The 17,260-nt window shown below is 36.0% G+C and overlaps 1 protein-coding gene and 2 non-coding genes across 3 annotated transcripts; 1 reads left to right on the forward strand and 2 right to left on the reverse strand.

Moving 5' to 3' along the window:
* Window positions 1-6,429: 6,429 nt before the first annotated feature.
* LOC120172800 lies at window positions 6,430-6,516 on the forward strand. Its single transcript, XR_005520999.1, has one exon. It is a non-coding gene; the product is annotated as a small nucleolar RNA snoR114 (small nucleolar RNA).
* Window positions 6,517-7,341: 825 nt separating this feature from the next.
* LOC120172757 lies at window positions 7,342-8,135 on the reverse strand. Its single transcript, XM_039180144.1, has 3 exons — window positions 7,778-8,135; window positions 7,513-7,709; window positions 7,342-7,389 (listed from the first exon to the last, which is right to left on the reverse strand). The coding sequence occupies exons 1-3, from the start codon at window positions 8,133-8,135 to the stop codon at window positions 7,342-7,344; spliced, it is 603 nt and encodes a 200-aa protein (XP_039036075.1).
* Window positions 8,136-15,121: 6,986 nt separating this feature from the next.
* On the reverse strand, window positions 15,122-15,208 carry LOC120172801. The gene has a single exon (XR_005521000.1). It is a non-coding gene; the product is annotated as a small nucleolar RNA snoR114 (small nucleolar RNA).
* Window positions 15,209-17,260: the final 2,052 nt, after the last annotated feature.

The following is a 17,260-nucleotide window of genomic DNA, read 5'->3' on the forward strand; positions in this document are numbered from 1 at the left end:
GTTTCCTTCTCATTTTCGCTTCAGAATTTGGAGGTTTTTTTTGTTTATTTTACTTTTCTGAGTTTGGTTTGATGTTCATCTTCATGGGTTTTTTTCGCTTCAGACTGTAGTTTAGAGTTTTTCTGGGTTTGGTCTGTTTTAACTCTCTCCAAAATTGCCATCTGTGTGCAATCTGTATCGAAGACCTAAATCATGTTCTACCATGTGCTAAACATGCATGTCAAAATCTGGACTGAATACATGAAAAATCAGCTTCCCCTTATAAGGTTGTTCCAGTTTCTAAATGCAAGAATCAAGCCATTTTTTACTTGCACCTAAACATTAAGGGATGGCATTTGGTTATGCAGGAAATGATCGATAAAGACAGTGAGAAGCCAAATGAGTTGAGAGTTGAATGCAGTGATGTTGCATTTGAGGCTGTCAGAACTGCATTGATGGAAATGAATGGATATAACGCAAATGGAAGGTATGCCGTCCCTGAGGTTTGGCAGAACATGGAGGAAGGAAGGAAAGCCACCATGAAAGAAATCATTGACTACATAATCATAGAATTGAAGATCCGTAAAAACGTACCCTATGATTTTGCTTTGGCTATTTTCATGGTATGCTTACCTATCCATTACTTTCATTGATGCTTCTCTCTTTACAGAGAACATTACTACAAAGTTATTGCAATGTCTGATATTTATTGAACTGATTGTTCATGCTTCGAAAAACAAGCTGTGTATGCTACCTGTTGTCAACTTCCTTTGAGAATCCAGGGGAATCCTTTCAAGATCGACCCTGAAAGCGACTGGGTAAATTAATTTTACATAGCTCACTCATGTGTCATATGTTCTTCGTTATTTGTTGCACCTTATATAACAAAATCTGCACGTCATTGGAGTTCTCTTTCTTGCGGAAATGATACTCGAATGAACTTGAAACTAGAGCCGTGTTTAGTAAAATGCAAATCAGAGTGGCGCAACGGAAGCGTGGTGGGCCCATAACCCACAAGTCCCAGAATCGAAACCTGGCTCTGATATCTCTGTTAAAGCTTTTTTGATCTTTTAACTTTTTTCTGTTTTTTTTTAACTAAAAATTGCAGTTCAGTGTGTTTTCTGGGTTTGTTTTTGCAAAATTTTCTGGGTTTAATTTTCATCATCACGGGTGTTATGCACCTAAGATTGGAATTTGAGTTTTTGTTTTGGGGTTCGATCTGTTTTAGTCTGCGAAACAGTGAATGCAGCAAAATCTTTTTAACTGCAATTGTGATTGGTATTGCTGAATTAGCATTTGCGTTTGGGTTTTGTTAAATTTAAGTAACCAAAGGATCCTTCGGTTACTAGCGGTAAAAGTCATAAGTTGTTGATGAGATTATGCTTGCTGTGAAGTATGTTTCCATTTGTAGTCGAATCATTGGATTCTTTGTAAATTAGATTTGCAATTAGAACATTGTGATCTTCAAAAGAATTATATACACAGTGTTTGTATATTTACTTGTAAGTGCTCTTTGACAGGTTTTTCAGTTTGCAATGTGTTTATGCAATCAATTGATATCCCTTTTTCCTTGGAAAGGGACTACATAATCTAAATTTGCAACTTACACATAATGGTGCGATTGGATATCCAAATGTATATTCACCGCCTCGATATCAATTCTGGTGAATGGTTCTCCTACGGAGATCTTTCAAATGAATAGAGATCTCCGTCAAGGTTGCTCACTATCACCCCTGTTATTCAATCTCATGTTATCCAGAGCAGTGGAGGTGGGGTTATTCAGAGGTTTCCATATTGGTAGAAAAGAGAGCTTGGTTATGCTTTCGCATCTGCAGTTTGCGGATTATTTAAATTTTTTCTGCAGTGCTTCTCTTGGCCAGATCAAAACTGTTAAAAGAATCTTGAGGGTGTTCGAATTAGCATCGGATATTCAATTGAACCTTTCTAAAAGCAAGCTATTTGGAATCAATGTCGAGGAATCAGTCTTAGAATCTTGGGCAATGATTATCGGGTGTGAGGCAGATTCTTTTCCCTCCACATATCTTGGGCTTCTTTTTGGCCCCAAGAAGAATTCTCTCTGGGAGCCTGTAATTCAGAAATTCCACCCAAGATTAACAAGCTGGAAAGGGAGCAATTTATCGATCACCGGTAGACTCGTTCTTATTGAATCGGTCACTACTACTTTGCCTATATACTTCCTTTCGCTGTTCAGAATGCTGATGCAGGTTCACAAGAAGGCGAATTCCATAAGGGCGAATTTTTTTTTGAAATGACACTAATGAGAGGAGCAGGATTCATTGGATCAAATGGGCTTCCATATGTAATTCTAAGGCAGGAGGTGGCTTGAATATCCTTAATCGTGATCTCCCGAACCGAGCCCTTCTCGGTAAATGGGTCTGGAGATTTGCAAACGAAGGAGATTGCTTGTGGAATGATGTAATCTGCTCAACATATAATATGGAGGCCGGCGTAGTTGGACCTAAGAAACATCCACCTTACTATGCCTACCGGTTATGGAGGGACATTAATAATTCGTTCTTCAAAGAAGATGCAATTGGCTATTGCCTTAGAGAGAATTTTCTGTTGCAGGTGGGTAAGGTAGACTCAATACTGTTCTGATTTGATTGCTGGGGGTGTGATGTTCCATTAAAATCAAATTCCCAAGAATTTTCGTAATCCCTTTTACCCGACCTAGAGGAAAAAAGCTGGATCCAAGAGGACTTTAGACATTAAAATCGTACTCACATTTAATGTAATCAAATACTTAATATATATCCAAAATAAATTTTCGATAATTAAAATGTTATAACGAATATTTATAAACTCCAAAGTTTGAATTACCAAAGTCCAAACAACGATCAAAACCAATATCCAAAAACATACTATACATTGTCCAAATAAAATAATAAAAATATTATCAGAAAACCGAATAAAATGTCATATGGAGAAAATATTGAAAATGAGATAATGTCGAGCTCCAAGTATCGATTGTCCTAACACAAGAACCTGAACGAGAGAAATTAAAGGGTGTAAGCTAACAAGTTTAGTGTGCCTCTCAAGTGCATTCAAACACAATTAACAGCATAGTCCGAAGTAAGAAATAATATTCATACAACCACACATCAACAATAATCTAACTTCAAATGATATATAAATACTCATGTACCCACACATACAATCACACAAGAAGAGAGTGGATTCTCCAGAACCACACGATTGCAACCCACACACCATGTAAGTGAGGTCAACCAAAGGATAAATCAGTTAGAGAATAATTTATAAATCTTAATATTGTATAAAATATAACTTATGGTTTGAGAATGTATAACTTAAGGTTGCTATTGGGAGGGTCTAGTCGAGTACGTCTCTAGTTGGGTAGTAGGTGTGGGGATAGATTTAAGAAAATACCCGCGTGGGCGGGTGTGGATTTAAATTTTTTTACTTATCATGGGTGGTGGACGGGTGGATGATTTAAAAATATTAGGTGAATATAGGAATAGAGGAGGGGGTATCCGTACATGACCCGTCCGTTTGCCATCCCTACGTTGAAGTACCCATAATAGAATGGTATGAAGCGGACGAAGTCAAATAGAGAAGGCAAGTAGGTGCAAAGGAGGAAACCACACATCCGTTAATATTGAAGATATCCAGAAAGGTGAGAAATAGCGAAACGACACATAGTTATCTAAACAAAAGTAAACAAATTTTATGCTCATCAAGTACAATTTTATTTTTAAATTTTAAATATTTATTAACCTCTTTAACAACAACTAGTAAATAAATTTATAATCATTAAAATTGTGTATACTTAAAAATATACTTTTTAGGTTCTCAATTGATTTTCTTCTCGAAATTTTTAATGGTTCTAAAAAAATCAGTTAAATGCTACCTTGATCAATGATGACTCTAATTAGAGAGGTTTAATTAATTGTGATTTTTCAAATAAGAATCCATTTGATCCATAATTAAAAGTGAAAGTTCACTTGACTTTTGAGTATAATTAGAGGGGGCAAATGAATATCTCAGTTATTCATTTTTTTGGAATCATATTACTCGAATATTAAAGCTGGAGATAAGTTAAAATTTACAATCAGAATAAATTGTAAAACAAATTGGTGATATTATTTTCCACACATATGGAGAACTTATACGGGTTTGAACATGGTTATGTGGAAGGCATATCCGTACCGGCCCGACTCTCGACGAACAAAAAATGATGAGAAGAATGAACTTTAACACGCAAAAGGGTACTACTTTGTTTGATTAAAAAGTTTGTTGTTGCCGTTAAAATGTTGAACTTAGAGGGTTTAAGAGATCGGACATCTCATTTTTCCGAATTCAGATATAGATCATTATTCTGTCGATATAAAATCTAGGATATTCGATTTTTCCTTTTGGATTCAATCCGATTCAAAATGCGCAGCCCTTGTTATGGGCACCTATGGCTATGCAGCTCCCGAGTGCATTGCAATAGGTGCTTTATAACTAAAATTTGTTCTTACGAAGGCCACCTAACTGCAGGCTGCGATGTGTATAGTTTCAAGGGTTCCTTTTCTCGAGTCGCTAACCGGCAAGTGAGCATCGGATCAGAACAGACCGTCCGGAAAACATAAGTTAGTTGATTGGGGCAAGCATTACCTTACAAGAAAACACAATTTTCTGAGTCACTGGTGCTCGTACCGAGGGCCAATACACGCATAGAGCGACGTTAAAAGCTGCATATTGATGCAGTATCAAAAGCACCCGAGCAACTTCAAGACTCCGGCGGCGACAAAGGGGGCCATCGGAATGCATCGGTTCATAGTTCTCGTCCGAATATGAGGTATGCTCTCGAGGAAATTATCTACCAACGCTACGCATCTCCATTAAGAACATGAAACCGAAAAGAGTCCGATGCAGTACTTTGATTATATAAAAAAAAATACTTTTATTTCAATTAATTTTCAATCAACGTACAAATTTATTTAATATTGAACAAGGTGATCTTACAATAATAGTATCGATTTTCGTTCTCCGATAACGTCTCTTCATTTCAACCGAGATTTTTAACAACATCTTCGACATTTTCCAACATCTTTTTAAGAATGAGAACTTCGTCGAACTGCTGTTTGTCCGGCAATTGCGCTTCCACACTCGTCAATTCCTTCTCGCATTTCTCGACATTAGCCACGGCAGATTTCATGTTGTATTTCTCCGCATTGCGGTTCTTGATTTCCATGGCCGTGCGGAGCTTGTCGAGTTCCTTCATAGCGGACACGACTTCGTGGTCGCATATTCCGTATTTCGCCTTCACCTCGGGCGTCAACGGTTTAGGACCTTCGAGCACCGTAGTCTTGAGGTTTCGAGACACGTCCGAGGCGTTATTAACGACGATTTTGATAATTATGGACGCGATCACCTCCGGCCTGGCGTTGTCGGGGAGGTATCGGCCGATGTACGATTGCCGGTAGCTGGAGATGCAAAGATCCTTGTGGCGGAGCTTTTCGCAGATTTTGGAGACGTCAGGGGCAGCGTTCAGTGAAGGGAAGAAGGAAAGACAAATGAAGAAAGATAAAAGTAATGCAACATTATTTGCGATGGGATTCATCGTTTTAGACTGTAAATTATTATTATTATTATTTTTTACAATTTCTGGAATTGGAACAGAACTTGAAGGAGGTTGAAGAAGGTAAAATCTTTTTATAGTTTGTGTGTGAAGTTTGTTATTCAATTACTAAAAGATAAATGCGCTTAGCCATTCACCGTGACCCTTAAAATTGGCTATTTGTTGTTACATTTATTTTTATTTTTAAAATTAAAATTTTATTTGTAGATAATAACAGATTGATTAATACCGATTTAGATCCTAAACTAAATAATTTTCACCCTAAAATTTTATAAACAGATTGTAATTAAATATCTCTTCATAAACTTATTCTGATAATATAATTAAGATTACGGTTAAATATGATGTCATTTGACTTAATTACACGAAGGGGACAATTGCCATAAATCATTTAGTTAATTACATCACATGTCCTTAAAATAAGATCATCATTTTAAGTTGATTTTGAAATTTTTAATTGTTTCAATTTCATCCCTAAACATGACCACCGTTCTAAACTCGCACTCAAACTTGAATATTACAATTTTCATCCTCAAACTATGACTTCCATTCTAAATCGGTCTCCAAACTTTTTTAACATTCCAAGTTCATGCTAAACTATATGTATATACTAAGAACACCCCTAACTATGTTATTACCTTTCATTCCCTCAAGATATTTGTATTTGATATCGGTGTTTGTCACGCAAACATGATTATAAGTTGTGCTCTTCGGAAGCTCGAACTTTATTAAAGTTATATAATTTTATTTTCTTTATATATCAACAAGTACCAATGGTCTAGTGGTGGAATAGTACCTGCCACAGTATAGACTCGGGTTTGATCCCCGGCTGGTGCACTTCGTTGAAGCAATGACGACATCTGCGCTCGAGTGAAATCAGGGTTCTTCAAATTCGTCTGATTTCAAGACGACAATTAAGCGCTGCCGAGTTTCAATTTTCTTTTTCAATTATTGACCTTTGATGTAGTCAAGTTGTTCGATCAAATTCCTGAACCAGAAAGTGTGTTCCTTTGGAACACAACGATCAAAGGTTACTCTAGGACTTATTGCCCCAAACATGGTATTTCAATGTATTTAAACATCTTGGGACAGAATGTTAAGCCTGATAATTACACGTCCCCTTTCCTCTTCAAGGGTTTCCACAGAAATGTTGGGTCTTCATGTGGAAAACGTGGCATTGTCATATGGTGAAATTTGGGTTTGGTTCTCTAATGTTTTTGTGCAATATGCTTTGATCCATATGTGTGATTATGACACTAAATACCATTTCTTAAAGCGTGATTATGTGAATTGACCAAATTAAAATTGGGTTCTTAAAAAACATTTACTTTAAGGTGTCTTGCATCCAAAGATAGAAATATGGAACAAGTTTTGATTGAGCCTTTGAGGATATGAAGCATTTAGCAAATTGTTACTCAAACGGCTTCAAAGATAACTTTAAACTTGATACATGCATTCATACATACATACATACGTACACACTCTTAAAGTGAGCCAAAAGATTATAGTACTAGAATAGATTAATACTTGTCAAAACCATACCATTATTACATAAGAGGTTCATAGGGATTCTGATACAAACAGCACAAGTTTTTTTTTTTTTTTGGGGGGGGTTGGCGATGAGTTTCCCTCCATGACTTCGAGACTCTCGAAACAATCTTGCAACTGAAAACCAACCAGCATGTCCTATATGACGATCGGAAATGGTTCGACAGAGTCGTTAACATCGCTTTGCCCGCTGCTTCTCGAGGAACACATCAGTGAGCACAGTTTTGGCCTGCAATGATTCCTTCAGCAACTTCACACTGTGTTTGCAAAAAAAAAAAAGCAAGTTTAAAACAAATGTCTTATTTTCAACAATGAAAGATTCCGACATTCTTTAAATGTCTCCCTTTTTCATGTAGGAAGTAATCGGGATTGTTTCTTACCTCAGCCATTCCTACATCAATGGTTTTCTCTTCAAGAACTCCGATATCCTTGATATCGAACTTATTGAGCAGAGTAATACAAGAAATAGCCGACATGGGCTGTACAACCAGATCATCCATGATCATGCAAGTAATGACCCCTTTGACATACCCTTCCTCATCACTGGATGAATCCTTCTTTTGTGGATTAACAACGGCTGCAATTTGGTCATAAAAGCATTGCAGGAAGGACAAATGGATTTAGAATCGTACGCAACGTAGAGACCGCAGCTTCTTATGTTGTAATTATTCCCACACCTATAAATTTCGATGGTCTTCGAAGAATTGGATATTGGCAACAAGGGAGGCACAGTTGCAGCATTGTTGGAAACTGCAGGCCTCAAAAGGATGTCTTTGTTTACTGCTGGCTGAATGTAGGTATCATTCATTGTCTCGAGGCTGTGGTAAAGGCTTCCGAGGCAGCCCACCATTTCTTGTTTTGTGAAGACCGATACGACGGTCCCGACGGGCAACGACAGAATGTTGAAAAGAAAATCAACAAAATCTTTCCCGGCTTCAGCAAACAGAACCCTTTGGCTCGTCGACTCGGCTAGAAGCTTCAAGCTGATAGTGTTGGCAGCCATGTGAACACAATTGTAAATACTGATTTATCAGATGTTATCGAAAGCAATTGAGGACTAATAAATGGATGGCCTAAACAAATATATAGGCTGCTCTTGTAGAAGTAAATGATTCTTTCCGCTACTCTAAGTCTCATATTGTACCTATTGTAAGTTTATAACATAAAAGTGGGACAAATTCACAAATAACTGTAACTTTTGCAAATTCTTTACTTCAAGAGATGTGTCTTCCTTCTCATTGATGCCCTATGCAATTCCACTTATTACAAAAAAGTTCAGTGTAAGCCAATGTTATTAAGGTGTGTTCAACTAAAATAATATATTAAAGTTTTAATATTTTAAATTAGATAATCAATATCATTAGCGTAGCATCTCGAATTTGAAATTGAACGAATATTTCAAGTTTTAATCTTTTTTCAAGTTTGATTTTTTAGAGTGACTTGCGTCCAACAATTTTAAACTCAAGCCATTCAAGTCGAACTTACGAACAATTTTAAAGATTGAAACATCTTGAGTGAAGCTCCCAATTTCCAAACAACAAATAAACAAATAAAAGTTGATATTAATTCTTCTTCCCCCTAATAGTAACGAATAAAAGATTAGCATTTACACAAGAAATAAGAGCTGAGATTAAGTCATCTTCCGCCTAATACTAACGAATAAAAAAGATTTATATTTTCAAAATGTGATTTCTTTCTCCATAAAGCTAAATGTTAGTGCTTCCTTTCGCCATAAAAGCCTTATAGAGAAAGAAATAAACTGTGAACAATATCAAAAGTGCCGTGTTTCTTGCAGTTCAACCTAGCTACGCCTGCGTCTTTTTATAAGCAATCTTCTGTCTCCAACATTCATTCTTATCTGATGTCGGATACACAATAAAAGGGTGTCAAATGGGTGTTTATTATTACAAGGCCTTTGATAGTTTTAGAGCCAGTATACACATCAATTAATGTTCAAATACGTGTGGGAAGTGTCATAAGTCAATTCCAAATTGCATATTATACATATATGGATCAAACCAAAACTACTATATTCTAAAATGATAATTCAAACAATTCTCATGCTCTTACAAGAAATTTTCTACAATTCTGATGCTCAGTGTTCATTTTGGTTGGAGATTTTCTACAATTCTGATGCTCTGTGTTCATTTCCACAAACCAAAGTCTACATTCATAGGTAGGAGTGAACAAAACTCGACTCGAAAAAATCAAAATTTTTTACTCGATTCGATGCTTAAAAAATTCCAAATTCGAGTCGAGTTATAAAATAAAACTCAAATAATTTGAAATGAATTTATCCCTATCTCTTTGAGCAGGGCTTTCATCTCCCTAAGGTTATAAATCTCTGCACTATCTAGAGGTAAATGATCTAAAAATGGGACCACTTTTATGTTAGAAACTTATAATAGGTACAATATGAGACTTCGAAGTAGCGGAAAGAATCCCTTGTTACTCACTTCAACAAGAGCAGCCATATATTTGCTTAGGCAATCCATTTCCCATTAGTCCTCCATTGCTTTCGATATAGAGCTTAGACTATGCAAACCTTATTATAACATCTGGTAAATCAGTATTTAAAATAGTGTTCCCACCATGGCGGCCAACATGTTAGCTTGAAGCTTCTGTTAGAGTAAACGAGCCCAAGATTTGATTTTCTTTTCAACATTCTGTCATTGCCATGAGCCAAAGATTATATAGTATTGAGATTGGATAACATTTATTATTTCTTGTTTTTAGGATATTCAACTATCATAATAGAATCATCAAGTAAGTTTTCATTTCTTTTACTGTAATTCTTAATAATTACGCCATGAGCTTGATTTGGCTGATTTAATTATCCTATCAAGATCCTTATGTGTTAATTGCTTCCGCATACAAGATTAATTGATTTTAACATTTGGCCTCATAGCCAGGTTTGATAGGAATTAAATCACCAATTTAGGTTTCATAAGAAATTTGGGTATTTTACTTATTAAAGGTTTCATAAGAAATTTGTGAATTTGCTTATTGAAGATTAATTGAAGTTGCAAATTCAAAGTTGATTATGATATTGATGTTAGATTGATTGTTAATTGATAAGGAACAATGATATGATCCCGGTTTGATTGTGAATGACATTGTCGTGGCAAGTAGAGTTAATGACATTGTCGCAGCAAGTAAAGTTGCCAAGACAAGTAGAGTTAATGACGTTGCCGTGACAAGTGAAGTTGTCATGGCAAGAGTAGGATCACATTAAACAATTTTGAATAATGATTTAAATCTTTAATATTTAGTGAGTGTGTTATTCACCAAAGTGACCCACTCGAAATTCATTAAATGATTTATGTTACGTTTATAAATGTTTATTTGACGTAGCATCATAAATGACATTTAAGAATAATAAACATTTATAGTTATTAACATGTAGTTATACGATTACCCAAAGGTAGATCTTACCCGTGGTTAATAACAATTGAAGTAGGTTATGAACTTTGTTAATTAATATATAAGTTACATCCAAAGATGACTTGTATGTTAAAATAAACTTAATGATTGACCTTATATATGTTATAAGCATGATGCATGTTTGAGATTGTTGGTTGTGTTTAGATTTAGCCCAAAGGTGAATTTAAATGCAATGTTTTGGTATATGTTAAAGTCTGAATTGTGGTTTAAATTCAAATAAATTAATATGTAAGATGTAAATGTTTGCAGTGGTCTCTACTATGCCAAATATGATTGTCAATGGTATCAAGTTTATAGGAAGAACTATGATGATTGGATCGAATATGTCAAGCTAAATGATGGCCTTTTGGGACTTGATTTAGCTCTAGTTATGGATGAGCCCACTAAACTGACTAATACTAGTCCGGAGTCAGACAAGAAACTGTGGGAGAACTGGGAGAGATCGAATAGGCTTATGATGAGGTTTCTTAAGCTTAGCATAACTCCTATTATTAAGCCCTCCCAACCCAAGACTGAGAATGTGAGGGAATTTGTGGCTGAAATTAAGAAGTGTACTATGATAGACATTGTGGATAAGTATGTTGTTACTGCTCTTATTGATGATTTATCTAATAAAGTATGATAGACAATCAGCTTAAAAGTTTGGATATGGATCTTGGTGAGAGGGTGTTGGTTGAGTTCATGCTGAAATCATGTAAGGGTGATGATTTCAAGCAATTTCGGAGAACATATAAACAACTTAAGGAAAAATGGTCTCTTTTGGATACTAAGGCCATGCTCTTGCAAGATGAGGTAAGACATTAAGGTTAAACTTCCCCAAGCCAACTTTGCCTATTATAATAATTCAAACGCTGGTTCTAGTGGCGGCAAAGCTCCAAGTAAGAAATGAAAGAACAATGGAAAACAACCATTTAAGGTGTAGCCTGGTAAAGGGAGGGGTTGAAAAGATACTGAAATGTTTCTTTTGAAACAAACCTGGGCACAAGAAGGTTGATTGCCCAAAGAGGAAACCATGGTTTGAAAAAAGAGATATACATTTTGTTTTTGTATGCTTTGAATCAAATCTGATTGAGGCACCTTCTAATACTCGGTGGCTTGATACTGGTGTAACCACCCATGTTTCTAATGTTATGCAGGGTTACCCAAATATCCACCGAATGTCAAAAAGTGAAAGCTTTCTATTTATGGGAAACACGATGAAGATTAGAATTAAAGGTGTAGAAACATATAGAATTGTGTTAGATATGGGTTATTGCCTTGATCTAGAGAAGTGTCTATATGTTCCAGATTACTTTAGAAATCTTGTTTCTGTTTCTAGGTTGGATGTTTTAGGATTTGATTTTAAGATTGGACATGATTTTTTTTCATTGTATCATGAAACAAACCTTTGTGGTACTGGTTTATTGTCATATACTTTGTATTGTTTCAATCTAAATTTTACTTTTGTTCATTCTCTGTTTTAATGTTGATGTTGAATGTGATGTTGGTATGAAAAATGAATGCACTCAATGAATCTTCTACCGACTTGTGGCATAAAAGACTCGGTCATATATCCAAAGAAAGGATTTTGAGGCTAATTGAAAGTGGACTTTTGTCTTTATTGGATTTTACCGATTGGAATGAAACTTGTGTAGATTGAATTAAGGGTAAGCAAACCAAACATGTATCAAAACAGGATGTATCATCTTGATTTAATACACACAAATAGTTGTGGTCCTTTCGATGTACCATTTTAGGGCGGTGAGAGGTATTTTATCACCTTTATTGATGATTACTTGTCACACCATAATTTAGGGGCTAGATTTTATTAATTTAAGTAAATTTAAATGACTAAATTGTAAGTTCTAGAAACTTGTAGCTCAGTTTTAAAACTCTAAGAAGTTTAGGGACTTAATCCTATATTTTCCCATTTTCCTTAACAGTGAAAATAAACCCCCCGTTTGAGCAAGCCAACCAGAAAATAAAAAAAAACCAATCCCTAATTCCCCCCATCTTCCTTCATAAAATCTATCACCGTCCGACCTCCATAGCTGTCATTGCCACCTCTATCCAAACCGCTATCTCGTTCTACTCAAAACCCCTCAAACCCTTCTTTACTACGCCTAATATTGTAAATTTCGACACAAAGTTTCTTCGATTCTAACCCCCGCCACCATGGATTTCCTTGATTTTTGGCTGATCCAGCGACCAACGTACCTCACCTCTTACCATTGCGTTCACTGGTGTTGTGTAACCAAAACCTGGTCAGATTGGTCCCTCATCATTGCGTCGTTGTCAACCGCCGTTGGGGTAAGTTTCAAATATTTTCGATTAATTTAAGTTGTTTTGGGTTGGTTAAATGGTTGATGTTGAATATTTTAAGTGTATTGTTACTCAGGGGAGAATCAGCCGTTAAAAAGGGCCCCCGTCATCGCCGCAAGTGCTGCCATGAGCCGACAGTGCGCGTGGGATTCGCCTGCCGATCTAGGAAGCTTCTGGAAATGGTCTGGACCAGCTCGAACCGGTCCAACCCGGTCTGAACCAGGTCTGTTTGATCCGAACTGAGTCAACCCGACCCGAACCTAATTAACCTGACTTAACCCATTGACTTTGACCCAACTCGTTGACTTTGACCTGACCCGTTGACCGTTGACTTAACCTGTTAACCGTTGACTTTGACAAAAAAAAAGACAATTTTTGAAAAGTCATATTTTATATTTTTCGACGTTCTGAATTCGATTCTGAAAATCGTTTCACCAAATTTAACCCCGGTAAGCTATTTTTTGGCATTTTATCTATCGATTCAATACAAATTTTCATGTTTAAGTTTCGTTTCTAATGTAATTGGTTTTACCATGTATCTGAAACATTATGGGACGTGGAATTAAAGTTCGAGGACGATCAAATGGAGTTTAATTAGTTAGTCAATATGGCTAGAGAATTGAGATAATACTTTACTACCTTTTGTATGCTTTCCGGAACTTTTGAGAATTGGTAACTGCATCGATGAAATGATTTGTCATTTGGGTAAAATTAATTATTTTTGGACTCGAACGTAATTTTGGTAAAAGATAATAAATTGTATAAGACTCAGATGGCTCGCATAAGAAACTGAAAGTTTGATTAGAAATAGTTATAAGTTTAATGATTCATTAATAAATGAATTGACTTTAGGTTCCATAAATTTTGATTAATTTCTTTAAAGGTTAAATATTGGGAATACTTGGATAAGAAATTACTAAAATAGCCCTATGGAGTAGAATTACGAAAATGCCCTCATACTACGAAAAGACCAAGATTTACCCTTGAAAGTGAAAAATAACCATGAAATGACACAGTTGACCAAATAACCAGAAAAACTATATATATTTGGATTGAACAGAATTACCTAAATGTTCTCGAACTGTGAAATAACTAAAACAACCACCAATATTCAAAGGACCAAAATACTCTTGAACCCAAAAAGGATTGAAATATCCAAGGGAATGCCTTGGGGCCTGAGAGCCTATCCAAGAAAGTTTCTCGGGGCCTCAGAACCTACCCAAGGGTCACCTTAGGTTCATAAGAATTTACCAGTTTGATCAGAGCTGACCTCCATACTTTAACCTACCTAAAACAGTTCAAGTAGTAACCAATAGATTTCATGATCCATAAATCAGGAACAATTATATTTTCTAGTGAAAACAAGAAACCATATAACACATTTTAGGTAACCATAGTTCATAAACCATTATATCCATGATCCATAAATTAGAAACGATTGTATTTTCTAGTGAAAATTGTAATTAGAGAACACATATCATGTAGCCATGGTTCATAAGCCAGTAAATCAATAAATCAGTAAATCATAAATTTTTGTAAAACATATTTCAAAACAGATAAAACAGTCATGTAGTACATAGGGAACACACTAGAGGATCCAGTTGTTTTCCGTAGGTACGTCAAGGGGAAACCATGAAAATTTTGTAATTTAATAGGATTTCATAATCAAGATCCATATATTTAGAGTGTGTACATATGTATGTATGTATGTATGTATGAATGCATGTATCAAGTTTAAAATTATCTTTGAAGCCGTTTGAGTAACAATTTGCTAAATGCTTCATATCCTCAAAGGCTCAATCAAAACTTGTTCCATATTTCTATCTTTGGATGCAAGAGCACCTTAAAGTAAATGTTTTTTAAGAACCCAATTTTAATTTGGTCAATTCACATAATCACGCTTTAAGAAATGGTATTTAGTCTCATAATCACACATATGGATCAAAGCATATTGCACAAAAACATTAGAGAACCAAACCCAAATTTCACCATATGACAATGCCACGTTTTCCACATGAAGACCCAACATTTCTGTGGAAACCCTTGAAGAGGAAAGGGGACGTGTAATTATCAGTCTTAACATTCTGTCCCAAGATGTTTAAATACATTGAAATACCATGTTTGGGGCAATAAGTCCTAGAGTAACCTTTGATCGTTGTGTTCCAAAGGAACACACTTTCTGGTTCAGGAATTTGATCGAACAACTTGACTACATCAAAGGTCAATAATTGAAAAAGAAAATTGAAACTCGGCAGCGCTTAATTGTCGTCTTGAAATCAGACGAATTTGAAGAACCCTGATTTCACTCGAGCGCAGATGTCGTCATTGCTTCAACGAAGTGCACCAGCCGGGGATCAAACCCGAGTCTATACTGTGGCAGGTACTATTCCACCACTAGACCATTGGTACTTGTTGATATATAAAGAAAATAAAATTATATAACTTTAATAAAGTTCGAGCTTCCGAAGAGCACAACTTATAATCATGTTTGCGTGACAAACACCGATATCAAATACAAATATCTTGAGGGAATGAAAGGTAATAACATAGTTAGGGGTGTTCTTAGTATATACATATAGTTTAGCATGAACTTGGAATGTTAAAAAAGTTTGGAGACCGATTTAGAATGGAAGTCATAGTTTGAGGATGAAAATTGTAATATTCAAGTTTGAGTGCGAGTTTAGAACGGTGGTCATTGTTTAGGGATGAAATTGAAACAATTAAAAATTTCAAAATCAACTTAAAATGATGATCTTATTTTAAGGACATGTGATGTAATTAACTAAATGATTTATGGCAATTGTCCCTTTCGTGTAATTAAGTCAAATGACATCATATTTAACCGTAATCTTAATTATATTATCAGAATAAGTTTATGAAGAGATTATTTAATTACAATCTGTTTATAAAATTTTAGGGTGAAAATTATTTAGTTTAGGATCTAAATCGGTATTAATCAATCTGTTATTATCTACAAATAAAATTTTAATTTTAAAAATAAAAATAAATGTAACAACAAATAGCCAATTTTAAGGGTCACGGTGAATGGCTAAGCGCATTTATCTTTTTAGTAATTGAATAACAAACTTCACACACAAACTATAAAAAGATTTTACCTTCTTCAACCTCCTTCAAGTTCTGTTCCAATTCCAGAAATTGTAAAAAATAATAATAATAATAATTTACAGTCTAAAACGATGAATCCCATCGCAAATAATGTTGCATTACTTTTATCTTTCTTCATTTGTCTTTCCTTCTTCCCTTCACTGAACGCTGCCCCTGACGTCTCCAAAATCTGCGAAAAGCTCCGCCACAAGGATCTTTGCATCTCCAGCTACCGGCAATCGTACATCGGCCGATACCTCCCCGACAACGCCAGGCCGGAGGTGATCGCGTCCATAATTATCAAAATCGTCGTTAATAACGCCTCGGACGTGTCTCGAAACCTCAAGACTACGGTGCTCGAAGGTCCTAAACCGTTGACGCCCGAGGTGAAGGCGAAATACGGAATATGCGACCACGAAGTCGTGTCCGCTATGAAGGAACTCGACAAGCTCCGCACGGCCATGGAAATCAAGAACCGCAATGCGGAGAAATACAACATGAAATCTGCCGTGGCTAATGTCGAGAAATGCGAGAAGGAATTGACGAGTGTGGAAGCGCAATTGCCGGACAAACAGCAGTTCGACGAAGTTCTCATTCTTAAAAGATGTTGGAAAATGTCGAAGATGTTGTTAAAAATCTCGGTTGAAATGAAGAGACGTTATCGGAGAACGAAAATCGATACTATTATTGTAAGATCACCTTGTTCAATATTAAATAAATTTGTACGTTGATTGAAAATTAATTGAAATAAAAGTATTTTTTTTATATAATCAAAGTACTGCATCGGACTCTTTTCGGTTTCATGTTCTTAATGGAGATGCGTAGCGTTGGTAGATAATTTCCTCGAGAGCATACCTCATATTCGGACGAGAACTATGAACCGATGCATTCCGATGGCCCCCTTTGTCGCCGCCGGAGTCTTGAAGTTGCTCGGGTGCTTTTGATACTGCATCAATATGCAGCTTTTAACGTCGCTCTATGCGTGTATTGGCCCTCGGTACGAGCACCAGTGACTCAGAAAATTGTGTTTTCTTGTAAGGTAATGCTTGCCCCAATCAACTAACTTATGTTTTCCGGACGGTCTGTTCTGATCCGATGCTCACTTGCCGGTTAGCGACTCGAGAAAAGGAACCCTTGAAACTATACACATCGCAGCCTGCAGTTAGGTGGCCTTCATAAGAACAAATTTTAGTTATAAAGCACCTATTGCAATGCACTCGGGAGCTGCATAGCCATAGGTGCCCATAACAAGGGCTGCGCATTTTGAATCGGATTGAA

The sequence above is a fragment of the Hibiscus syriacus genome, unplaced genomic scaffold (genome assembly GCF_006381635.1).
Source record: "Hibiscus syriacus cultivar Baekdansim isolate YM2019G1 unplaced genomic scaffold, ASM638163v2 tig00111877_pilon, whole genome shotgun sequence".
Classification (NCBI taxonomy): domain Eukaryota; kingdom Viridiplantae; phylum Streptophyta; class Magnoliopsida; order Malvales; family Malvaceae; genus Hibiscus; species Hibiscus syriacus.

Coding starts and splice junctions, on each gene's coding strand:
- LOC120172757 (XM_039180144.1), bottom strand. CDS start 8,135: ATGGCTGCCAACACTATCAGCTTGAAGCTTCTAGCCGAGTCGACGAGC. Junction 7,710..7,777: donor TTACAACATAAGAAGCTGCG/GTCTCTACGTTG, acceptor ACCAAATTGCAG/CCGTTGTTAATCCACAAAAG. Junction 7,390..7,512: donor TTGATGTAGGAATGGCTGAG/GTAAGAAACAAT, acceptor TTGCAAACACAG/TGTGAAGTTGCTGAAGGAAT.